Source organism: Cervus elaphus, chromosome 15, assembly GCF_910594005.1.
Source record: "Cervus elaphus chromosome 15, mCerEla1.1, whole genome shotgun sequence".
Lineage (NCBI taxonomy): Eukaryota > Metazoa > Chordata > Mammalia > Artiodactyla > Cervidae > Cervus > Cervus elaphus.
The window spans coordinates 41710101-41736924 of NC_057829.1; the positions used below are offsets into that span (position 1 = coordinate 41710101).

The following is a 26824-nucleotide window of genomic DNA, read 5'->3' on the forward strand; positions in this document are numbered from 1 at the left end:
TGAGCTTTATTACTCATTACCATATCTGCCACCTCCAGGCCTCTGGGCACACCTAGGATGCTGGTGTGTCATGCTTCCCTCCTGACCCCAGCACAGCCTGGTACTCAGAACCACACTCATGGGCTCCCTTGGCTCAGATCCACGAAGGGATCATTCCAGTGAAGCTCTAGCACTTCAGCATGCCCATCCCTGCCTCCTGGCTCTGCCTCTGCCTCCCCGCTTCCCCCATGGCCCAGAGCAGGAGCCGACACAGGACAGTGCTCGCAAGGGGCCCACATCTGCTCCTCCAGGTCCCAGGAGTCCTCAGAGTGAGCCAGTTCTAAGGAACGAGAAGAGGGCTGAGAGGACGGGACAAGTGGAGGGCTGGGCTTAGAGGAGGTGGAGATATCTAGCAGCATGGGGTCTACCAATGCCAGCTCAGCCAGAGGTCAGTGGGAAGGAGCCAGGACTGGGGGTCAGGGTGGACACTGACACTCCAGGATGGCCTAGTCTGCACCTAATGGGTCCTTATGATGTCTCAGGGAAACCTCAGTTCCCTGGTTTTTCCTGTGACCCCTCCCACCACGTCTGCCTTGGGGGATTAAAATAGCACTTGCCTATCTGAGGTGAGCTTCATGATGATGTGGGCCTGTGTGGAGTAGGTGATGAAGGACATCCGCAGGTTAGGGCTGGAGAAGAAGTATGCAAATGAAGCCAATGAGCAGCCAGGAAGGGGGTGCTTGCCAGTTTCCCTGCTCCCATTTCAACTCTTTTGCTTTGGGGTTATTTCCTGAACCCTAGAGGTTCCTATAACTTAGTGAAGAATTCTGAGGTGTATGGAGATGTGGGACCTTCTTGCTCCATCCCTATACTCCCACCCCCACTCCAAATCTCCTTCTCTCTCTCTCTCTCTCTCTCTCACACACACACACACAGGCATGCACATGGCACATGCACCAGAAGATAGGCACCTATCCACTTTTTCATGAGCCTCTCAGCTGGCCTCTTTTCTACTGTAACATTCTTTGTAACTTCACTCCTTTTCCCTCCTTGCCCACCTTCCCCATGTCCAGTTCATATCAAAGAAATTCAGTTCAGCTCAGTTCAGTCACTCAGTCGTGTCCGACGTTTTGCGACCCCATGGACTGCAGTACGCCAGGCCTCCCTGTTCATCACCAACTCCCGGAGTTCAAGCAAACCCATGTCCATTGTGTCGGTGATGCCATTCAACCATCTCATTCTCTGTCATCCCCTTCTCCTCCTGCCCTCAATGTTTCCCAGCAACAGGGTCTTTTCAAATGAGCCAGCTCTCCGCATCAGGTGGCCAAATTATTGGAGTTTCAGCTTCAACATCAGTCCCTCCAATGAACACCCAGGACTGATCTCCTTTAGGATGGACTGGTTGGATCTTCTTGCAGTCCAAGGGACTCTCAAGAGTCTTCTCCAAAACTGCAGTTCAAAAGCATCAATTCTTCGGTGCTCAGCTTTCTTTATAGTCCAACTCTCACATCCACACATGACTACTGGAAAAACCATAGCCTTGACAAGATGGACCTTTGTTGACAAAGTAATGTCTCTGCTTTTTAATATGCTGTCTAGGTTGGTCATAACTTTCCTTCTAAGGAGCAAGCATCTTTTAATTTCATGGCTGCAATCACCATCCACAGTGATTTTGGAACCCAGAAAAATAAAGTCAGCCACTGTTTCCACTGTTTCCACATCTATTTGCCATGAAGTGATGGGACCAGATGCCATGATCTTAGTTTTTTGAATGTTGAGCTCTAAGCCAACTTTTTCACTCTCTTCTTTCACTTTCATCAAGAGGCTCTTTAGTTCTTCTTCACTTTCTGTCATAAGCGTGGTGTCATCTGCATTCTCTGAGGTTATTGATATTTCTCCCAGCAGTCTTGATTTCAGCTTGTGCTTCTTCCAGCCCAGCATTTCTCATGATGTGCTCTGCATATAAGTTAAATAAGCAGGGTGACAATATACGGCCTTGATGTATTCCTTTTCCTATTTGGAACCAATCTGTTGTTCCAAGTCCAGTTCTAACTGTTGCTTCCTGACCTGTATACAGGTTTCTCAAGAGGCAGGTCAGGTGGTCTGGTATTCCCACCTCTTTCAGAATTCTCCACACAGAGAATTATTGTGATCCACATAGTCGAAGGCTTTGGTGTAGTCAAGAAAGCAGAAATAGATGTTTTTCTGGAACTCTCTTGCTTTTTTGATGATCCAGTGGATGTTGGCAATTTGATCTCTGGTTCCTCTGCCTTTTCAAAGAAATTATTCTAGCTCATTTCAGCCTTTCACACATCTCTTCCTTCTCTCTCCTTCCACTGTCTTGTGGTCCACTGACCCACATTATTTTTATTTTATTTGCTACCATAGGTCCCTAGCTATGCTTCTTGCTGCTCTTGGTTTTTGTTACAAATCATTTTAACCACTGTTAGCAGACTTTGGTACCTGGAGGACATCATGCATCATATTAGACACTTGCTCAAGAATCAACTTATAGCTCCCAAATGCTCACAGCAGGAATTTTAAGTCCCTTGCCTTGGCATCATGAGCCTTAAAGGTTTTGGCCCCATGCTGTCCTGTCCCAGTTCACCTTTCAACCTTCCCCATAGTTAACTGTACTCTCTAGTCAAACAGACCACTCATTTGACAAGAAATCTGCAATTTGTTCACGTCACCCTGTCTTTCCCCATTCTTCAAATCTAGTCCAAAATTTCAGATCCCCTAGGACATCACACTTGACTTTCAAAAAAGAAGAAGAGTTGCCTTTTCCTTAAAGTTGGAAGTAATTCCTTTGCACTTTTCTTTTAACCCTTGGCACTGTTTAACTCTGTGTTTGGTTACTGGTTTGCCTGTTTCTTAATCTGTGAGGTCCTCAAGGGCAGACTGTGTCCCTTACAATGTGGCCTGACTCACAGGCAGGAGCCAAGAAAACTGTTAAGACCCGATAGAACCAGACTGATCTGTTTTTTCTGCTTCAGAATACCCCCGCTCCAGGCTCTGTGCTCCTGACCATACAGACTTTTATGACCACCAAATCTAGAGAGCTATGTACCCAGCCCAGAAGAGGAAAACAGCCATACTTTGTGTACTTCATCCTTATTTCATCCACTAATTGGCAAATGTCCTCCCAAATATCTTTTGCCTTCTGTGACCTGAAATCAAAGAAGATCTGAGTCAGAGACATGAGGAGCATCCATCCAGTGGGTAGAGTTTCTGCCTCCCCAGATTCCAGTAGAAACTTTAGCAAATCCTTCCCATCCTAGGTAGTGCAAGGCTGCCACACTACCTCAGCGACCTCAGTGGGTCACCCTAATGGTGACTTTCATCACTGTGGATGCTAGGGAGGGTGACCAACCAGACCCATGGGCAGGGGGATGAGGAACTTCGGGTGGCAAACCAGGAGGGTCAATCATTTTACTTAAGGCTTCAAGATGAGGGAATAAAGAAAGATGCATTAAAAAATTCTGCTATGTTGGCTCTCATGTCCCTCACTTAAGGGCATCCAACAGGCACCACGGCCTCAGGCCAGGGAGGGTGTTATAGCATTTTATTTCCATTTTATTCTCATCAGCTTTAAAGTTGAGCCACTCTGGATACTGAAGGCCTTTTCTGGGACCACTGTCTGGGAGGGGCTGAACATGGCCTGGGATACTGCTGTCCTGGCATCATGATACCCCACCAGCAGGGAAAGCTATAGGCCCTTCCTGGTTCTTCTTCCACTTGCTCCCTTTGTCTGTAACTTTAGTGCCAGGATGGAGACTGAGGATGCTTAAGACAGTGGGGCCTGAGGAAAGTGCTGTGCTTTCAGATAAGCCTGGCCTATTCCACTGTAGCCATACTCTAGACTTACATCTCACTGACCCTCAGCTCCTTTTCCCATTTGTAGAGTTCAGGATTCAGTCCTATTACTCTCACCAGCCTCTGGGCTACTTTATCCAATGTCTAGGAGCCTGCCCTCTTTCCAGTTGATTATAAATGCAAATACATTCCCTACTCTCCCTCCAAATGTTTTAAAGATAACAGATGTGCATTAAAGCAATTTGGGGACTGTAAAGTGCTTCAGTGATGTTGAGAGTCATATCAACATTGTTGATATGATATCAACATTGTTACTACTGAGTGAATAAAATTTATCCTCAGCCCTGGGCTTCCTTCGTAGCTCAGATGGTAAAGAATCTGCCTGCAATGCAGGAGACCTAAGTTCAATCCCTGGGTCAGGAAGATCCCCTGAAGAAGGGAATGGCAATTCACTCTATTATTCTTCTCTGGAGAAATCCATGGACAGAGAAGCCTAGAGAACATGACTGACTGATGAACACACACACACACATCATCAGTCCCACAGAGGTGTTGACAATGGAACCAAGGCGATCTCTCTAGTCTGAGGACCTGCCCCTCCCTTTCTTCCTTGTTTGCCAGAAGATACTTAATAAGAGCCCAGGTTTCCCAAGGTCATAGGCAGACAGACCAAACTGTTCAGAAAGTGAACACAAGCATTCACGTGGTTGTCCAAGTTGTCAAAGAAAGCAGCAAAACGTTTAGAATCTGCAAATCAAAGGACTTGTAAGTAGTGACACCATGAGAATGTTTAACAGATGACATGTCAATTTCTCTGGAGGCAATAGAAATAGAAGTCACTGGGGTAAATAAAAAAACTGAAACCAAACAAACCCAGAAATCACAATGAGCTTCTCCCAAATGCTGAGAAGACAGCACTTGGCAATCAGCTGCCCCTCCAGCTGATTAAGGGACATGCAGGTCACAGATCCAGGTCAAGTTGATGGAGAGACTGACAACCATCCAGAAACCTTATGGTGTTTTGTTTACTTTCCAAAATATAAATGTTCTAGTAGGGACGAAGGCCCGGGGCACTCCTTCTAACTCAGGAACAAGGAGGACATAGAGGTCTGTTCCTTGGGTCTAATCAAGACTATTCTTGTCTCATAAGTGACCCTGCCACTGCCATGAAGTGGTTCTGTAGACAGAGGTTTCCTGAAGAGCACCTGGACCAGGTAGGAGAGCCACTCACGCGTCCACTATGAAGTACAGGTCAAAGGCAGCCTTGCAGGATTTCAGCTTCTCCCAGGTGCTTCCATGATGTCTGGTGCCCAGGTGGAAGCTTCTCGAGCTTGGGGGGTGGTACAGGAATCTCCCTCGGCTAAGCGGTAGAGGCTGGAGCCCGAGCATCAGAAAGAGCATGGAGCCCAGCATCCCAGGCCCAACATTCCCCATTTTCTTTGGCACCCGCCGTGGTCCCACTGGACCCTGGCCACTTCAGGCCATCTCAGGCCATGGCATCTGCTACCTCTGCCGGTTCCCAGGGACCACCACTCCTCCAGCCCTTTCACCGAGGTGTACTGGTGCTGTAGGCCCCCCTGATATCTGCCCTGAGTGCAGAAGAGGCAAGAGGCTGGCCTTGGGGGATGGTGCCACTATCTGCACAATCCTCCTCCACCCCAAGGAGGCAGAATTTGCTGTGATGTCCCTTATGAGGGCCAGGATGGTTGGCATGGTGACTTTGTGACCCGTAGGCCTACTCAGTGTCCTGCCTACTGACAATCCCCATAGGGAGGCATGGGAGGGGGAAGATAAAGCTTCCATTTGTTCTTTATCCCAAACATTCTCAGGAGGCCATAATTCCTTCAAAAAGCCTGCCTTTTTGTCAACTAAAAGAAGGCAGCTGAGGTGATTTACATAAGAACATCACTGTTGGGTCAAAAATTGGCACCCTGGAGTGCTGCAGTGATCACTTGTGTGTGACCCAGTGGATGGATAGAAGGATCTAGAAGGGAAAGAAGGCCTGCAAGGATGTCAAAGTTCTTTGTGAATGTGGGACATTTTCAGTTATCTTTTCTGTGTAGCAAATCACCCCAAATTGAGTCACAAAAATGAGAACTATTTTATTATGCACCTAGGTTCTATGACCAGAAATCAGAGAAGGTTGAGTGGCAATGGCTTCTCTCTGTTCTATGTGGGCATACACAAATCTAAATAAAAAATGATTAAAAAGCTAAGAATGTGAATTTAAAGCTTTTTGGAAACACCTTAACCAATTTATTTTTTGTGCATAAAGGAAGAGTGATATATGTTAAAAATCCTTCTCTAATAAGTCTAGATCTTTCAACATGCAAAATAAACAGAAGTGATCAAAAGCATTTTTGGAGTAGTATTTAAAATAATGGAGTACCTGATATGCAGTGTTTTGGAATTGAGAAAATCTGGTGTACTTCTCCCTAGAGCCTACTAGATTTTCCTAGCTTCACATTCCTCGTGACACTTGATAGTGTCATATTTTATATATTTTCCAATCAATGACACTTGATAGTGTCATATTTTATATATTTTCCAATCAATTTAGCATCTCTTTGTGGTCATCATTTGTATTTCCCTCATTATGATGTGATTGGTCTTTTTGAGATTTAGTCTCCTGTCTGAAGGCGGTAACAGGTGCCAGAGCCTTTTCCAATTAGTTCTTGAAAGACTATGTGCTTGGTAAGCCTGGAATGTGAACCTACATGTGATCAGCAGCCTTTTACAGAGAATGTTCATGTGTAGGACCCCATGTCTTAGTACCTAGAGTTGAAAGGCCCAGTCAAGATTTTTCTTACAGCCCTGTCCTCATCAGACACCACTTGATGTTTCTGAGAGAGGACTTTGATCAGAAAAGCAGCTACACAGGATCCTCCCCACACTGATGCAGGTACCCTCTCAAGGCAGAGATGGCTTCCTGGTCAAGTTTCAGATCTCAGAGAGACACCACCCCCATTGAGCACTGAGTGTAATGTTAGTTGTGCATTTTGTGTGGATGACTTTTATTATCCTGTTCCTATTGTGATGCTGAACTTGAACCGTTTCCAACTATTTTCTTCCTTTTTTGAGATAATCATGTTTCCCTTCTCCATTTTGCCAATGTGGTAAATTATATCGATACTACAAACCTGAATTAGACCTGCATTTATGGGGTGAGCCCTAATTAGTCTTGATGTATTGCCCTTTTTGTACTTTATTGGATTTCATTTGCTAGTGTTATGTTCAGAGTTTAAAATATATATTTTCTTATTTTTTAATTTTAATTTTGAGTTTCAAAAAAAGTAATTATCCTAGCTTCATCCCAGCTCTAGTTATACACTGGTAGATCTGGAAAGGACTGTGAATATAGTTTAGCCCAAATTCAGCATAATGATGAGAAATTCAGGCTGAGAGAGGTGAGTGATCAGTTCAAGGTCACTCAGTACAGTGATGTGTCTGCCTCTGTCTCTCTTTAAGGAACATTGGCCAACACTAATCTTAGATGTCAATGGCATCCCCTTTGAGGAATCAGTTTCAAAATGATATTAGGAGAGACTCAGATGCTGATGGTGGTACAGTTTAGATGTCCTTTCAGGATGACAAAGCTCATGAGACCCAAAGACACATATTTGGGTGTCCTATATTTCCTCAGGGGCTGTTAGAAGTGCAAGGAAGTTAGACAAAGAATCTGACTTTTTCATGGAGTAAATAAACACTCAGGAGAAGTTAGAGTTAAGGTAGGAGAGGATGCTTAAACTCTCAAAGTGCCCTCATTTGGTGTTTGGGTCACATGGTTGGTTTGCTATTCATCACTGGGGGCTCTGGGAGGGTAACATGGCCAGTGCAACCAAAGCAGGCTTTGGGGACACACACCTGAGTTTCAATTCCAGTTGCGCCTCCTCCTTGCAGGGGACATTGGGCAAGATGCTTAGTAAGGCAGGATCTGGGCCCTACTCATCTGAAGTTTATGTTATCAATGTCTTATACTCTTAATATACAGATCTTTCATCTATTAGTTAAATTTATCTTTAATTATTTTATTGATACTATTGTACATGGGATTGCTATCTTTATTTTTTTCAGATCCTTCACTGTTACTCCATAGAAACGCTAGTAATTTTTCTATGATCTTTTTATTCTGCAACGCTACTGAGTTTGTTGATAATATCTGATGTTATTTTGTGGAGTCTCTAAGATTTTCTGGCTCAGTGGTAAAGAATCTGCTGGCAATACAAGAGATCTGGGTTCGATCAACATCAAGGTTGACGTTAATTGGTGAACTGTCGTATATGGACTTTTTGGTTGAGCTATGGTCCTTCCATACATGTGTTGAGAGTTTTTATCAGTAACAGATGTTGAATTCATTTAAATGCATTTGCTGCATCTACTGACATGGACATATGAATTTCTTCTTTCAATCTATTAATGTGACATCACATTTATTGTTTGGTGTGTGTTGAACCATACTTGCATTCTACTAACTGTGTGCTTTTTTAGTTCCTTAGGCTGAACTATTTATTTTTCCTTAAAATAGTAATTTACTTCTATAAATGTCATTCTTAGAAATGTTTTTGATGCATACCACATGATTTTGTTTATATATTGTCTTTACTTTTTCATTTTTCAAGATATTTGTCTATTTTTGTTTTGAAAAAGTCTTCTCTGATCCATTGGTTACAGACTTGTATAATATATAATTTTCATGTGTTTGAGAATTTTCCAGCTTTCCTCATGATATTCATTTCTAGTTTCATACCACTGTGTTTGGAAAAAATACATGCCATGATTTTGATCTCCTTAAATTTATCAAGAATTACCTGGAGCCTAAAATATGATCTACTTTAGAAAATGGCCCATAGGTGCTTAAGAAAATTGTGTAGTCTGCTGCTATTGGATGAAATATAATGTATATGGCTTTTTAGGTCTGGTTTTGTTCAAATCGGCTGCTTCCTTATCAATTCTCTATCTGGATGATTTTTCCATTGTTTAGAGTGGATGTTAAAATCTCCACCTTTTACTGTATTATGTACTTCTCCTTGCATGCATGCTGGGTCACTTCAGTTGTGTCCGACCCTTTGCGATCCTATGGACTGTAGCCTACCAGGCTCCTCTGTCCATGGGATTCTCCAGGCAAGAATACTGGAGTAGACTGCCATGTCCTCCTCCAGGGGATCTTCCCGACCCAGGGACTGAACCTGCAGCTTCTGCATTGCAGGCGGATACTTTACCACTAAGCCACTGGGGAGGCCCTTATTTCTCCATGTACTTTGTTAATGACTACTTTATATACTTAGATGCTCTGAGGCTGGGTGCATAAATGTGTGCAATTGCTGTTTTCTTGATAGATTGACTTTTTTTTTTTTAATAATTATACAATGACTTTTTTCCCTAGAGCGTTTTTAGCTTAAAGTCTATATTCCCTATAAGTATCAGGCATAGGTATTGATGTTGTCTTTTGCTTACCATTTGCTAGAATCTCTTTTCCCATTCCATCACTGTTAGTCCTTGTGTGTCTTCAAGGCTAAAGTAATTCTCTCATGGGCAGCATGTTGCTGGACCTCTTTTTTTAAGCTATTAAAAAAGCTTATTAAGCTTTAACACATTAAACTATTTTATGTGTTTTTAATTGAATTTATTTTATGTTTAAAGTAATTATTGATATGTAAGTACTTACCATTGCCATTTTGTTAATTTTTTCAACTGTTTTCTAAATTCATTTCTCCTAGCTTCTTATTGTGCTGTCTTTTGCTATTTTATAACTTTTAGTAGCGGATATGCAAAGAGTCCTCTTTCATCTTTGGTATATCTACCAGAGGTTATTTCTTTGTGGTTATCATGAAGCATACCTAAAATATCCAATATTTATAATGTCTTATTTTAAGCAGATAGCATACCTAAGTTTTTCTTTTATTTCTTCCTCCTTCATGTTAGGTTATCAATATGACAACTCACATACTTTATGTTTTGTGTCCAGTAAGAAATTATTGTAGTTATGGTTGTTTAATATATTTTTTAACCTTTTAACTGGTATTCTGAGTGAATTATGCACTATCATGACAATATTACAGGATCGGCCATTACTGGTGAGTTTTACAAACTTTTTACATTTTCATGATACTAATTATTATTCATTTATTTGTGCTTGATGAAATTCCTGCAGCATTTCTTATACAGCAGATTTTCTGGTGATGAACACTTTCAGCTTTGTTTTGTTATTGTTTCTTTGGTATGTTTTCAATATCTCTTTCATTTCTGAAGAGTAGATTTCCTGGATACAATATTCTTCCTTGACAGTTTTATTTTCTTTCTATATTTGAATACATCATCCCTCTCTCCTGGTCTGCAAAGTTTCTATTGAGAAGTCTCTCTTGAGTGTTATGATGGTGTCTTACATGTGGTGACTTTTTTTTTTCTTGTTGCTTTAAAAATTGCTTGTGTCTTTGACCACAGACTATTTACTCACAATGTGATTTCCTGTAACCATTGCAGGCTCAAGCTATTTGGGATTCTTTGGGCCTCATGAATCTGGATGTATTTCTCATTCCATGTTTGGTAAGTTTTCAACCATTTTGTCTCCAATATACTTTCTTTTCTCTCTTTCTTCTCATGTGGGACTTCCATAACTCACTATTGTTTCTACTGATAATGTCCCAGAGTGTATTGTCACTCTTTTTAATAATTTTTTTCTTTTCACTCCTGTGACAGGATAATTTCAAATGATCTACCTTTTAGTTCACTGATTCTTTCTTCTGCTTGCTTTTGTTGAAATACTTTATTATATTCTTCAATACAGTGTTTTATTTTTCACCTCTAGTGTTCAGTCATTCTTTTGATTTTCTTTGAACTTCTCATTTTGTTCATGCATTTTCCCCCTGAATTTCATGTAGTTGTCTGTCCATGTTTCTTGCATTTCACTAAACTACCTTAAGAGGGTTGAATTTTTTATAAGAGAGTTCATAGATATCTAATTATTTAGAGAATTTTAGTCACTTCTTTTCATCATCTCATGTTTACTTGATTCTTAACGGTCCCTTATTTGTTGCACTGGTATGTGCAAATTTGAGGTAGTAGCCACTTCTACTCATCTTGGACTCTTTGGTCCAGGGTGTTGATTCATCTTCATAAATATGTTGTGTGATCTTCACAATGAATTCTTGTCTACTGATAGTCCTCTAGCATGTAAGTGTGCAAGGAAACCTGATCATGTCTTCAAAGGCTTCTTCAAAAGGGATCTGGAAAATTGGGAGGTCCGTCTGTTATCAGAGGAGCTGATAGGAAATTGGAAACTAGGAATTAACTTTATGAGAATAATTAAGGTACAGGAAGAAACAGGTCTTTCATGTTTGTGAAAGACATAGTAGGTATAAGGACCTTTTCTGATGGTATCTTGGAGATTACATGGGTGGTGGCCTTTGATGTTAACTTATATGTGGTTAACAGTTTTCAGAGAATTCTCATGTATGCCAACCCTTTGTCATGGTATCCAGCACTTAAAGTTCCAGTCATGATTTTTTCTAACATCTTTTTACTCACCACACACTTCCTGATGTCTCTGAGCTCATCATCGTCTCCTTCCCTGGGGAAGGGGAGAACATCTTAAAGACTTGGCCCCTGAGTCTTTACAAGTGACCTGGCCTTGTGCTGAGCATGTTGCAGCAGTTACTGTTGCCCTCTTTTTAGAAGAGACACCATTGTCCACATCTTTTCAGTAAGGAAATTGAAGTACAGGGAGATTAAGCAACTCACCCAGGAGCTTAAGTAACAGCAAGCGAGTAATGGACACCAGACTATTTCCATATATCAGATATTTTGGGCTTTCTTTAAAGAGCATATTTCGTCTAACACCCCACGCATCTCAACCCTTGGTGACAGATGGAGATCTGTCTTGTGGGAATGGGACTCATCATGTCTACATCCACAGGACACCAGGATCCCTTGTCCTGGTAGGAGAGTACAGTTGCGTCTCATACAGAGGAGCAGTGCTCCCCAGGTAAGGAACTCTCCTGCTGATCAGAAACTAATTCCAGCTCCTTTTGACTGTAATCCAAAACACAAGATATATATTATATTATATATATATATATATATATGTCTAATTGGTATAAAAGGGGCTCTTAATGTTCAGTTTTAAGTTCTTTAGATGTTGAGCTATGGGGGCGGGAGAGATATAGTACTTCTGTAGACCTCTGGGGGAGGGATCAGCGGTAACATCCTGGATGGTGGCTGAGAGCATATCGGTGGGGGATGCTGACAACGTGAGCAGCAGGTATTGAGGGGGAGGCACTCTTCGCTAGGTTGAAGGCAGATCTCTGAGTCATAGAGCATTGGTATGCACTGAGGATTCATCAAGGCAAAGTCGATGCACCTCCCCTGTATGAAGAAGAATAGAAACAGAATATCACTGAGAAGCCGCTGGACTTGGGAGCAGAAGGCTGTGGTTTCCTTTGCTCAAGGAGATCAAGCTCAGTACCCCCTCAGGATTCCCAGGGCAAGCCTTTGTTAATGCCATTCCTCTTTCTGGGTGTTGGCCTCCAGGCTGTGCTCCTATTTCTAGACTCTGTTCAGACACTGGAACCTCCTCTCCCTTTACGGGGCCCTGTTTTTCTGACTATGGATCCCCTTTGCTCGGTACTGAACTTGTCCGCTCCCCTGTGCACTGGGAGCCCATGGAAGCATAAGTGCTGATTGCCACAGCAGCCCCAGCACTGACCAGGCTCTCTTGGTGACTGTGTGCTCAAAGGATGAGTCCTCAGCACAGCCTTCAGTCTGAGCTCTGGGCCCACAGGGCAAGGGCAGACGATGGTGCCCTCAGATGGGTGACGGGCTGTTAAGGCAGCAGCACATACAGATCTTTCAGTTTGGGTAGAGATGGCCACAGACCCTTTGGGACAGCATAATCTGCAGTATCAGTTGCTCCTAGCTTTGCCATCATGTCTCACTGGTCCCCTGCTGAGGGTCCTGGATGGGACAAGAAGGGAAGCCTCAGCACACTGACCAACTGACACCAACTCTGGGCTGCTCAGGATGAAGGCAATCAGGTTAAAATCTTTCTTGGAACAACTTAGGTTACCATTTCTAAGTTATTATATAACCTAGAGATAATTGGCTATTATCTCTCTTTGGAATATCCTTCCTTACCGTGTTTTCCTAGTGAGCTCCTAATCACCTTTTAAGAATCACCCTAAACCCTACCTTTTCCATGAATCCCCTTAACTATCCCCTTGACTTCATTTCCAACAGAAATGACTATTCCTGCTCAGTCTATCTTATAAACCTTGCATGTTTCTTTTCTAACAAGATGTCTGATCTCTGAGATTCCTTCATTACTTGTCTGTCCCTGGAGTGCTGTGAAAACAGGGGAATGGGCAAGGTTGCGCTCCTGACATCTGACCTGGATGGCCTGCAGGCTGAGGAGAGGCCTGTCACAGTGACCACTAGATCCCATGGTCCAGTTCAACAAAAGACAGAACCACGATGTGAACCAATTTCCTGCAGAATAAATCCCCCTCATTAATTGCCTTCTTGTTTGCACTTATTTTAAGGCACAGGTTTGAGACCATTATGTCTTTAGCACAAACTGGGCCTTAGCAGGAAGCCTTCTGAAGTATACTGGAAGGCTGAGGCCCATAAATCCATCCTTTGTTCATCATCCTTGTGACTCATCACCCTCAAAGCAATAATTGATTAAGCATGTGAGGGAGGTACAGTAAGAGCCATGAAAGGGTGGGCCCTTATCATCCTCAACCTCTTCCTGAGCAGCAGTAGGGTCTGTGATGATACTGAGAGGAGACCACCCATGCTAGTCATTGTGTGAGGAAGAGGAGGTGACAGCTACAGGCCTCGAGGGCCCAAGGGACTTGCTAACTGCTGACCACTTCACCTCTCCCCATGGTTTCCACCAGGCACAATGCCAGTGCTCTGTCTCCCGGTTACCACCTCCTTCCAGACATGGTCTAACTCAGACCATGTTTTTTCCATTTCCTTCGCTTTTAAGATGCTCTTCCTTCATTCCCACATTCTTTTTCATGCTAGGTGCTTTCACACACCATATCTTTTTTTTTTATTTCTTAGGAAAAAACCCTACAGGAGCATAGGCTGAGATACCACAAATTAGAATATAATGCCTGGTAATGGAAGACTTTTCTGGGGTGGGAGCTAAGTTGGTTCCCTTTCCCACTGTGAGGAGGGAGGGTAGGACAAGATGGGAACCCAGAGGGCAAGTTCTTCTCCAGAATGGGAGGCAGAGAGTGGGTCCCTTTCTCCATTATTCTCCCCTCCAAGCAATGAGAGGACATGGGCATCAGTGAGCATGGGAGATTCTAGACATGCTGCTGTTCTCCTGAAGTTTGTGTGAGCTAGAATGGGGAGCCAGAGTCACCCCTGTCTATAAGGATGCCACAGGGGTAACTACCACCAGATATAACATTTGGTAGGTAGCCATGGATCAGATTTGTCAATGGAACTCCAGGACCTCTGGACTTTGGATTATTCAGACTCACCTGAATCCTCCCTTGCCCTCACCAAAAATAGACCTAACATTCTTCATAAGTGCATTATTGTTGGTTCAGTGGTATTTTATTATTTTATCCCTGTTTTGAGAAACAAATTGTAGGTCTTGGAACATTTAAGAAACTAAGTTTTCAGACTTAGTAGCAGGCTGAAGTCAGTAACTCCAGAAAAGGCCACAGGGACCTTGCTTCATTCCTGCACGGTGCCTGCAAAACAGGTATCTGTGCCTTATTTCACTGGATCCCAAATGCCTCTGCACGTCAGAGACACGGACTAAAGCATCTACTGCTACTGCTAAGTCACTTCAGTCATGTCTGACTCTGTGAGTCCCCATAGACGGCAGCCCACCAGGCTCCCCCATCCCTGGGATTCTCCCGGCAAGAATACTGGAGTGGGTTGCCATTTCCTTCTCCAATGCATGAAAGTGAAAAATGAAAGTGAAGTTGCTCAGTGGTGTCCAACTCTTAGCGACTCCATGGACTGCAGCCTACCAGGCTCCTCTGTCCATGGGATTTTCCAGGCAAGAGTACTGGAGTGGGGTACCATTGCCTTCTCCAAAAGCATCTACAAAGAAACACATATGACTGGACATGTCCATTCATTCACCACCAGAGGACTCAGTGCATGTGTAGACCATGTGCAGTCTGGATTTGGTGCTCCTGTGATGCTCTGATCTGCAGGGCTGGTGCTCATCTGTTCCCCACACACCACAGGGTGACACTGCTAACCTGGGAATATCTTGACCATTTGGATTGATGAGGACAGTACTCAATTTCCAGCCTTTTGAGTCTCCAAGCCTAACAGCCCCAGGGCAGAAGCACTGAATGTTTCCTTGGTTGGGAAGGACTTTGGATTTTCACTTCACCAACTCCTTTTTATCAATTATTTCTTAGCTTAAATGTCACCCTGTCACAGACTGTGATCTGGCCAAGCAGGCACTCACTGATACATTCATAACTTTCAAGTCTCTAGAGAGCTATTGAGAGATAAGTGGAAAATGGGGCTTCTGTGTAAGCAAGGCTGGGACTGAGAGCTCTATTCTGATCCACAGCCAGGAGCCCAGCTGCACCTTGACACCTCTGTCACCAGACAACATCTCTATTGGGCATGAGCATGCCTCAGGTGTGTCCTAAACAGTGTCCAGAGGCTTTCAGGCCTGTCCAGAGCTTCTAAACACCCACCTGACCAGCCACCAAGAGCCAGTGTTTGCCTGATTCAGTGAATATAGTCAGTGCAGCCCTAACTATAGACCCTAGAAACAGAATATCCTCCAGACCCCTGGCCCAGTCTGTACAAAAGGTCTGTGCAGGAGAACACCCAAAAGTATGATGCCCAGGTGCTTCCCAGGTGAACCAGGAGCAGTACCTCTTTGAATCTGCAGGCTTGAGGAGGGCAGATCTCTGGTGGCTTGGGAATAACCATCATGAGACCATGAATGCTGAACTGAAAGGGGGGCAGAGCAGTGAGAAGGGTGAAGCCAGGCTCAGAGTCCAAGTCTAGCTATGCCCCTCCCAGCCTTTGTGACCTGGGTCAAGTCACTCAGCCTCTCTGTGGGTCAGTACCCCCTTGGTAAAGTTGGGATAATGGTACTGGCACAGTTACTGGGAGAATTAAAGCACTGAAAACATTATTGGTCTAGCAACTGACCCACAGAAAGGATGCACCATTACTATTCATCATTAGTAAATTCCAAGGATGACAACCGGAATGATTCGGCTTCTCCCCATTGTCACAGACACTGACACAAGGAGGGCATCTTTACAACCTGGTAAACGCAGTCAGTGGTGGCCAGACAACATTGGGGAGGGGGTGTCACCATGCCCTGCACCACTCCTGGTACCTGAGCAACCAGCCCAGGAGGGTCTCACGGGTGGGGTGCAGCCAGCAGTCCCACAGGGGTGGGTAGGTAGTGGGGAGAGACGATGGATGGGAGACCAATAGGCCTCATAGCCCTTTTTACTCAGGATTGGAAGTTCTGGGCATTGCTCTGGAGAAAAAGGGTCCTGACATCCTTGAGATGACCATGCAGGGAAAATGCATGGGCACCATGTTGAGAATTATCTGGAGGCTCATGATGTCCAGCTCTCCATGTCTTGGGCTTTCCTCTTAGCAGATGCCCCCACAAGGCTCTCTGAACCACAGTCACAGGCAGTAACTGTCAAGACCAAAAAAAAAGACCCCAGCCCATGGAGAGCACCCTGTACCCATCTTACCATGTCCCTGGGTGGACACCACATCCATGGCACCAGACTGCAGCGCTGAAGAAAGTTATAAAAAACATCCAGCTTTCCCTGAAAAGCAGATGTGGTTGTAAGGAAGCTACAGGCACAGACACTGCCAGATGAGCAGCATCGCCTCCATCTCCCACAAGTCCCCAGGGCTGTGTCCCCACACACTGGCTGAGGCAGCACTGCAGGCTTCACCTGGGGCAGGGGGCTGGAAAACCTTTTGTATTTGTTGGGAGACGGTCTCTATGGGTCACAGACTGTATTGGATTCTGGAACAAATCAGTGTTTTGGTGTAGGAGGAGATGTTGGGGCTGCTTTTGAAAAAAAGAAACATGTCAAAGGTTGGAGGAGGTATGCAGTAGCTAAGGAGAGGTCCTCAAGGAGAAACATGGGGTGGGCATGGGGACCGGGCAGGAGATTGAAGGAGGGGGAAGAGGACCTCCATTTGGGGGCATAAAGGGAGAAGGCAGGGAAGAGACCCACTCCCTGCTCAGTGGGAAGGGTCCCAATACTGGGGAGAAAGAGAAAGATGAGAAAAGCAAAGAACAGGCAAGAAAGTGGACCTGGTGGAGGTAGGATGTGGAGCTGGTCCTCTGAGTGGGAATAAGTCCCTGGCTGATGGCTTCCTCCCTCTTGGAAGGTGAGCTCTGGACTTCCTGGGCCCCCACAGTGACTGTCAGGGAAGATGTGGGGCGGCCTTCCAGCTTCCATTTGAAGCTCCCAGGAGGAAGCAATGGACCCCATAGGGACAGAGGCAGGACTAGGAGGAGGAGGACAAAACTGAACCCAGAGATCGTGGTTCTTTCTTCCTCACACCTGCCACCTGGGGCCCTCCCTGTCATCTCTCAGCCTCCTGCCAGCGAGGATCTCAGTCACCCAAGGGAAGGAGGTTTCCTCAGGTTCCCTCCTCCTGGAGTTTCCTGTCACCCCATCTCAGGTGCCACAAGAACATGCAGTAAGTCCTTTGCCTCTCTCACTGAGCAGACAGGAGCTATGGGCACTTCCTGGTATTTTAATGGTGCTAAGATCTTGGCTCAGAAGTTTCTTTATATTTTTTTCCTGACTTGTGTGTGGCTCTTTGTCATAGTTTCTTTTCACTCATCCAATCACTCTCTGGTGAAACTCAGGACATTGTCAGAGCTGATGACAATCTCTGTGAGAACTAGGAATTGACCGGCTGTGAGTCAGCCACCAACATCCAGAATCCTGGGCCTGTTCAAGGGGAGACCCTGCTGCTGGGACAGCTGGAGGCAGTGGGCACCTGAACATTCAACTCTTTGTTTCACCCTGAGCCACTAGGGTGGGAAGAGCTTCTGGATTTGCTCTGTCACCAAGTGGTGGGAGACCAGAGCCCCTAAAGCTCATCTCCATCCAAGCCAGGTCTTTTAGGCCCAAGCCCATGTGGGTTGATTGGCTCCCCTGCTCCTCCAAACCCCCAGCCTTGAGGGGGTCATCCTTCCCTTCCTATGGGTCCTTCTCACCTCCATCTGTCTTATTCTGTCTTCTTGGCAGTCACAGCGGGAGACAATCACTGTGGTCTGTACAGGGCATGGCTATGAGAAAGAGAAATAATTGTCGGCTTTCTCACCTGACAGCTCCTGGATGCAGACACATGACATCTGTTGCCCTGGCACCTGTCAAGTACTGGCCACTCAGCAAATGTTTGTTGGAGAATCAAGGACAAATGAGCAACACCTGGCACAGTAAGATAGTGGCCTCCATATGAAAGCACACCAACCTCGTTTGGTTTACAAAGATGGCTCTTCTCCAAATATCAACAAACTTCATCCTGTCCCCTTGGTTCCCAGAGGCTTCCCTGGTAGGGTAAACTGGGTGTGAGGCTGTGCCATATGATGGAGGCTGTCAGGGATGTAGCAGTAGCAGGTTACAGGACTGCATTCACCCACCTCTGACAGATCCAGCCTCCCCAGGCCTCACTGCAGCCAGTGTCGATGCCAGTCTTGGCAGTGATCCTATTTGCCACTAGATCTCAGACCCAGGTCTCCCTTTCTTGGGACATGAGCCGCTCCTCCACTTCTTATGGGCCCTGGTTTGGGTCCCCACCCTGGGTCAGTCACAGCATTTTCTCCTGACCCTTTGTCTCTGTGTTCATCTGGGCTGTGCCCCCCTCACAGCTCAGTGCCAGGTAAAACTCCCTCCTCCTTCCTTAGTCCCCGTCCCTAAGGCCCAACCCTGCCAAGACCTCCACCCTGAAATGAGATGGAAAAGAAGATCAGGGAAACAGAGCACAACATACATAAGAGCGCGGGGAGAGAGACCAAGTCCCTGAAACCTGAGGATCCTTTTCCAAAAGCTCACCTGCGTCCTGGAAGTACCATCCTACAAACAGTCCTTTGAGAACTGACAAACAGCTCATTGATTCCAGGAGGGATCATAGGTGTTTCTAAAACAGGCTACCCCACATTGCTAATTCATTGATAAAGGCCCTATATCAGGTGGTGCTGGGAACTAAGAAATGGTATTTTGCGGGTGACATATTGTGAGTCCATTTCTCATCTGCATCCCTCTCTGCCCCCCGTCACCCTCTTCCTTCTGCCAGTTCTCTCTGCTCAGATAGGCGGGAGCTGGAAGGGTCGGGGGGCACAGCCCCATACACATCAGGGGGCCGCACTGTGCAGGGCAGTGTGTGCATCAGGCATGCTCTCAACATCAGCCAAACACATCACTCACTTTTTTTGGATTCTGGGCTGATGGTGGCTCCTTGATAACCTAGGATATTAAAGAGACATAATTAATGTGGAAAGGGCATGGACAAGTCTGACTCAGCTATGCAGACATTGGGACTCTGCTCTGCAACAGTAAATGGTCAAAAAACAGGCCTTAGTGTATCTCTTAGGTGCTCATGACCTGTGACTATCTTCCTAAGCCTTAGACTTCTCAGATTTCAAAGGGGAATCAATATATCCATGTAGGGTCAAGGTGGAGAAAGCCCAGATCAAGGCCCCTGGTCCCTGGTAGAAGCTGCACATGGGAGTTTTCATCAGCAGCCCTGACATAATGGGAAGACAAGAGAACACTCCCCATACCCCTCCGACCTCCCCTCTTCTCCCATCCCCTGTAGCCCTCCCTGCCTCCCAGCCCTCAGGGATGATGGTCCACCTCCATCTCCCCATGCTTTCTCTCCTCGCGTCTCATCTCTTGCAGAAATCTGATCTGCTAGCTTCTATGCTGCTTTGCTTATCCTTTCTCAGCTCTGCTTTTTCCTCTTCTTCACCCGCTGTGGCCTGTGTCTTTGCAAATCCAGCTGGCCATCCCCTCTGTTTCCCCTCCCTCCCCAGGGCCAGTCTCTACTCTTTTCATTATCAGGGTTCCTGACACATCCTCTGAAGGTGACATTTACCCTCAATGTCCCCCAGGTACCAACACCAGACCAGACACTGGACAGTGAGCTCCTGTGGGCAAAGGTGGCAGCTGCACTTCCTGGTGACTTAGCATGACTGATGAAGGAGTGACAGAAAGTATCAGAGTTGGGCAGGGATCCATGCTGCTTTCGAAGGCACAGCCACCTCTGAGGCTAGCACTCTCCAGGCCAGTACCCTTCTCCCTTTGGGCCATCAGTGCCCATGCAGACCCCTCTTCTTCCCTCAACAGCAGAGACTTCTGGGGCTTTGGTCTACCTGAGTCCTTCAGGAATCTGACTGCTGTGGGGCAGCCTTGGTCTCAGGGGTCTGGACAATTCATAGGCCCCTTCCCTGTGAAGTTAAAGCATGCGGCAGGCGGCCCCCTAGAAGCCCAGGCTATGTTTGTGCCCAGAACGGGAGGATAGAGTCTGCACCTTGTTTTGCTGGTGTGAGGGCCCTGGAGCTGAAAGAAACCTTCCCACAGGCAGGGTTCTGGGGCCAGCACACGCCCTGCCCCCTCAGGGGGTTGGTGAGGGCTGTGCAGAGGCTGTGCAGGCAGGGGTCACTCACCCTCTTGTAGCAGCAGATACAGATAAGCAGCAACGGGATCACAACCAGGGATGGGACAAGTGTAGGGTACAAGAGAGGAACCGGGCTCTGGGTGACAACGATGGACACTGTAGTCTCTGGGACAGTTGTACTTTCTGTGGTTGTGGTGGTTGTCATTGTAGTGACAGTGGTAGGCACTGTGGTTGTTGTCGTCGTCGTAGTTGTTGTTGTCGTGGGAGTAGTAGTTGTCGTTGTAGTAGTCGTCGTCGTTGTAGTAGTCGTTGTCGTAGTCGTCGTTGTAGTAGTTGTAGTCGTTGTAGTCGTAGTCGTGGTTGTCGTCCTCCTCGTTGTGGTTGTTGTCCTCCTCGTTGTGGTTGTTGTTTTCCTTGTTGTCGTTGTTGTCCTCCTTGTTGTGACAGTTGTAGGCACTGTGGTGGTGGTGGTTGTTGTTGTTGGCGTTGTCCTCCTTGTTGTCGTTGTCGTCGTCGTCGTGGTTGTTGTTGTTGTCGTGGTTGTTGTTGTTGTCGTGGTTGTCGTTGTTGTCGTTGTTGGTGTTGTCCTCCTCGTTGTTGTCGTCGTCGTCGTGGTTGTCGTTGTCGTCGTTGTTGGTGTTGTCCTCCTCGTTGTTGTTGTCGTCGTCGTCGTGGTTGTCGTGGTTGTCGTTGTGGTTGTGGTTGTCGTTGTTGTCGTCGTTGTCGTTGTCGTTGTTGTCGTCGTGGTTGTCGTAGTTGTCGTAGTGGTTGTCGTTGTCGTTGTTGTCGTGGTTGTCGTCGTCGTCCTCCTCGTTGTTGTCGTCGTGGTTGTTGTCGTCGTTGTCGTTGTCGTCGTCGTTGTCGTTGTCGTCGTCGTCGTTGTTGTTGTCGTTGTCCTCCTCGTTGTTGTCGTTGTCCTCCTTGTTGTAGGCACTGTGGTTGTGGTTGTCCTCCTTGTTGTCCTCCTCGTTGTGGTAGGCTTTGTGGTCGTTGTGGTAGTTGTTGGGATAGTTGTGGGCTCTGTAGGCTCATACTGTAGAGAGCACACATGCCAAAGTCCCTGGGTTAGCCTGAGTGACCACTTCTTATGCACCCAAAATGCACTTCCCACGCTAGACCCCACAATTCCCCTTCTCCTCAGGGTGCCTCATCTATAAGGACCAGCGTTGGGCTAGAAGATCATGGCTGGTACCCAGAGAGCCACTGTGGAGCCCTGGGCCACAGACCCTCACTGCTGACCCTGCTCAGAGGCTCTCCCAAGAGTGCTGTCAAAGAAGCCCAGCCCTCCAAGGGGTGACAGACCAGCCCTCACTGCCTGCTTTGGTTGAGAGCACTGGAATTTTTCAAGGACCACAAGATGACACACAGATGTGTGAGGGAGGGCTGCGGGGCCCCTGAGAAGCGGGGGTTTGAGAGAAGAGGCGGGAGACCTGATCACCTACCCATAGTTTCTCTTCCCTACTTCCCAGCTCTGCAACCTTGGACAATGCTACTCTCACAGCACAGCTCACATCTGTGCTGAGGAAGTGCAGGCACTTGAAAGCATTAGAGAGAGGCTTTAGAAAGCCCAGAGTAGCACAGGACATGTCTACATGGAATCTTAAGGAGTGAGCTCTGTTCTCTTGTTCATAACCAAGGATGCGTATGCTGCATACATGGACCTGCACTGCCCAGCTCTTCCCCACATCAATGGCTCTGCTGGAGAGAAGCAGAAGGGAAGGGGACAGAGAAAGCCCCTGTCCAGGAAATAGGGCTGCTGAAAGGAGAGGCCCAGTCAGGCTGAGAGTGACCCTTGCTGGGCCTGGAGCCACAGGCAGCTCCAGAGTTCTCTTCTCAATGTGCCCGTGGACAGACCGCAGTTAGGTGGAGAGACTCCTGGTGGGAAATGTGGAGGTTCAGGCTCAGATCCTCAGGAGGATGTGCAGGGACCAGAAGAAACGGACACACAAGGACCATCACATTGAGGGAACCCTCACCAGCTGGGATTGGACACAGGGGCAGTGGCATTAGCACAAGTGTCCCTCCTCCCAGAGAATCTCACTCCAGGCTGACAGGCTCTGTCTTCCATGCCGGGCTGCCCCAGGCTAAGCAGCCTAGACACTGTAGAGCTGGGAAGAGCAGACCCCTGAGAGCAGCACTTTCTTCCTTGTGCTTCCTTGTGCCTCCTTGTGCTGAGCCCCAGCCTCCCCGTGACCCTGCCAGCTCCCCAGGAATAGAGGGCAGAGACCCCCTGGAGAGGTCAGAGCCAGTTTTCAGAGAGGGGCAGAAGAGGAACATGAGAAAAGAGGAGAGGCAGAAGAGAGGCTGATGACCTCTGTAAAGTGATCGCCTATGTTCCCTAGTCTTGGGAGGCTGGGATTGTGAAGGTAATGAGCGGGTTCAGAGCCCTACCTGCTGCTGCACCAACTCAGTGAAGACACACCCTGGGCATGGCCACAGCTGCTCCCACCCTCCAGAGCCCCGTGCTTGGGACTCCAATTTGGAGGGCCTGGGGGTCTCAGAGGGCCTGGATTCTGTCTCCTAGTATGCAGTGTCCCAGCCTCTTACATTCACTCCAGATGGAATCCAGGCTGGAGCCTGGAGTTACCCACCACAAGTCCTGGGCCAGGAGAGGTGGCAACATGGGTCCAGGGTGGGCAGAAGCTCAGAACCATTTCTGGAGTTGCTTAGAGCTTGAGTTGGTTCCTTGCACATACCTTCAATGATACTTGGTTCATAGAGAAGGCAGTTTCTGTAGGACCCGGATAGCCAGCTGTACCCTGAGACACTCATAGAGGCATTCCAGTGAATTTCACAAACCAGAGTTGTGGGGACAGCTCCCTGATAAAGAACTCAGGCACCAAACTGGCTGCAAAATGCTACCTGAAGTGCATGTCTGCACAGATTATTGCTGGCCCTTTCCCAATGATGTTATTCTCCTGTCCTGCATCCCTGGTTGTCTCTTCCTCCCAAGCAGATTCTCTTGCAGCCCAACATTCACTCACACAGTCCCTGCTGGTAATTTTCAGGCTTCGCTCACTCCAGGTATTTTCCCTGTCCAGAGAGTAATCAACGACGACCACCCTGAAGCACAAAAAGGGCAAATGGTGACAAGGTGACAAGTGACAGTTCTTGCACTTGTCTCAAGCTGTTTTCCCCAGATCTCTTTACTGTAATGACTTCAAACATCAGGTATTTGGAGCTTCCAGGGAGCAGGAAGCATGGGCAAGGAAAGCTCATGCCCAGACAACATGAGATTGACCTCTGAAATGAAGGCAGGCCAGACAGTGGGGAGCCCTGCAGTGGGTTAGATGCCCTCATGACCATGGACTAAGTGACTAAGGATGGCTGTATGTGTCCCCATTCCGACTCTGTATGTACACAGCATGTTGGCTTCATCTGGAAAAGCTCCCTGGAGTAAAGGTACCATCCCTGGGACACACCATCTCCCACATCCTGCTCTCCTCAGCAGAGCCTGGGTCACAGCCCACAGCGGATCCCTGAACACCTCAGGGGATTATCAACCAAGACAGGGGTGGAGTATGCCTGAGCCCTCCTGGAGACAGACATGTGCTGCCCTCAGTAAATGGGGTATCCCACACTCTGGACTCCTCACAGTGGGGAAACCTGCCCAAAAGGCCCCAGAACATAAACACTTACTGTCCAGCCTTAAGAAAAATATGTCCTAGGCAGACTAATTTTTCTGCAGTCACTGAGTCAGGTGGTTTAGCTAAAAGACAATCATATGAAAAGAGTGTCAATGGACTTGTCCATCCATCCACCCCTCCCTTTCTGCCTGTCCTTGGTAAGCAAAGCTATCGCTCTGGCAGAAGCAGCTTCTCTTCTCTGCCTTCTTCTGACACCTACCATGCACCAGGCACTGTGCAGGGGCTCTGGTGTTTAATGGGAACAAGGAGGGCAGAAGCCTTGCTCTTAAGGGCCTGACATTTATGGGACTGGAGAGGGAGACAGACAATAAAGTAACAAACAACAAAATGAATGCCAGAGAGAAAAGTGCCATGATGTCAATCAAGGGAAGGAATAGGGAAGGGAGTAGAAGGAATAACTGCTTAGCCTTTTAGAGACACAATTTCTCCTTAAGAGAAAATGAAATATTTATACAGGACATGATGGGATATCTGGGATTTGCTTTATAATAATCAATGGTGAAAATATGAGCAAAACCAGATTGGCCAGGGTTGATAATTAATGAAAGTAGGTAAGACTGCTTCAAGGGCTCTATACAATTTTTGCTACTTTTGTATGTTATTGAGAATTCTCATTAAAGATAAGGTCTCTGAGACAATGTTCCTGGAGCTGAAACCAGATGAGGGGAAAGGCAAGGAAAGTTCTGAGGAAGACTGTCCAGGCTGTGGGCACCTATGCCATGGCTTGCGGCATAATAAGCTGAACTTGTTGACGGAAAGAGATGAGTGGTGGGGGCCTCGTGGACCCTGGAAAGGGGTGTGGGCTTTATTCTAAGTACAGTGAGTGTCAAGGGGCTGTCCAAGTCCAGATGAGTTTGGACACAGAGGCAGAAGGACCTGTAGGTGGCCTGGATGTGGGATGAGAATAAACAGGAGTCAAGGACGGCATGCAGGTTAGTGAGCAGAACATCTGGGTGGGTGGTGGTGCCATTTGTGGACACAGGGAAGCCTGAGGGGGAACAGGGCCTCTGTGTTTGTGTTTGTTCTAAAATTTTGTGGGGGTTGGGAGATGGCCCTCAAGACACTCTGACAATGCATAGTGAGTAGCTGTGGAACCTTCCCTCTCCTGAACCCTAACTATTCTCACACGCTGACTGTGGCCACAGATCAGGCCTTCCCCCTCAGATGGTTTCCTTCCCAGTGACCAGCTTTTGGCCATAATTCAGTTCTCACATTAGCTATGAAGTTTTTCCCCTTTATTGGTACTGATATTAAAAAACTAATCAATAAGTTTATTTAGGGGGAAGGACTTGTATCTGAGGGGTAGAATGGTTGGGATTAGGGTGAAAAAAAATCACAAGAAAATGTAGTATAATCTCCACAGTGTTCACACAGCAGGGAGAGTGAGGTAATGGCAGCCACCTCACATACTGAGGGTCACAAGAACAGCATGTATAAAGATTTCTTAATATGTGAAATCATGACACACTTAAGATAAATAATATAAAACATAAAGGAATATTGGCTTTAAAATTAATCTTTGTTATGCTTTTCTGTATTTACTAAAAAGTTTTCCCAGATGTTTTAATCAGAGTAAAATATAATGAGAGACTACCAAATGAATCCTCATTGGCGCTCATGGCAATAAATAGTGCTGATCCACCACTTCTGGTCAGCCTCCAACCATATCCAACATGGCGGTCAGCAGAGGAGCCCAGAACTGTGGGATAAGCTCTCCCATGTGAGATCTCTGTGCTGGTCCACCTCAGAGAGAAACTGGTGACACCGTGGGTGAGAAAACAGTATAGCCACCCAAACCCAGAAGTGTCTGAATACGTTTATTGGATGATAGGTTGTTCCCAACCTTTTTCAAGAACTGTCATCAGCAAGGCCAAAGACCCAGACTAGGCAGTCAGATCACCTGTGTTTGCTTTCCAGCTCTTGCTGCATCAGTTACATACAATTAGGTCTCATTTGAGAATTAATTGAGCTAGTGCATATAAGCCACTTAGACATAACCTGATGCAGCAGGTGCTCAATACACATAAATTTTCCTTACAAAGACTCAGTACAAACCACTCCTGAGAAAGTACAGACCAAAGGAAATCTAACCCCCTGAGGCCATTTACACCTGGTGTGGTGTGAGAGTGTTGAAATGGCAGAGCCCTGCCCGTTCTATGCACCCATGTAAGGAGACATGGTCCAGAAGTGTGCTGGTGGAAGGACTCGCTTTGGGTTTATCAGATGGCCCTGGAATGAGGAGTCACAGAACATAATATAATCATATCCAATCAATGTATCAGGGGGTTAACTGGGAGAGTTGAGCAGGCAGAGGAAGTCCAACTGTCCCCAGGCACTCTCTGAGGGAAATCAGACCTACCTCAGTGATGAGGGCACATCTCCTGCCCCTTCTGTGCACTTTCGCAGGCCGCTCCCCCATTGTGGAGGAACATCTAGTGCCTGAATATTTCCAAATAGTAGCTTTATGTATACAGTAGGGTTTAGTTAGTGCACCTACCATACTGACCCCATTTTACAGTACAGATAATAGAGGCTGAGAACAGAACATTCATTAGGTCAAAATCACACATGTAAAATGGGCCTGAGCCAAGATTCCAGGGCCCAGGCCTGGCCGTTGGCATCCTTTCTCAATCCCGGTGACCCTACTCTCCTGGGAGAGCTCAGTGCACCTTGCACAGACTCAGGGCCCTGGGGTTACCTCCACTTCTCACCAACAGACTCATAAGATTCAAGTCCTTTCTGTCAAGAGGAGTGAGGGCCAAGGAAATTGT

At 46.5% G+C, this 26824-nt stretch overlaps 1 protein-coding gene across 1 annotated transcript in view; it reads right to left on the reverse strand.

Moving 5' to 3' along the window:
* LOC122708524 (probable cyclin-dependent serine/threonine-protein kinase DDB_G0292550) overlaps nucleotides 1–26824 on the reverse strand; it is a 67927-nt gene that overhangs the window by 29059 nt on the left and 12044 nt on the right. The window contains exon 2 of the mRNA XM_043924755.1: nucleotides 20587–21426. Coding sequence (XP_043780690.1) covers nucleotides 20587–21426 — 840 coding nt within the window. The remainder of the gene's footprint in view (nucleotides 1–20586; nucleotides 21427–26824) is intronic.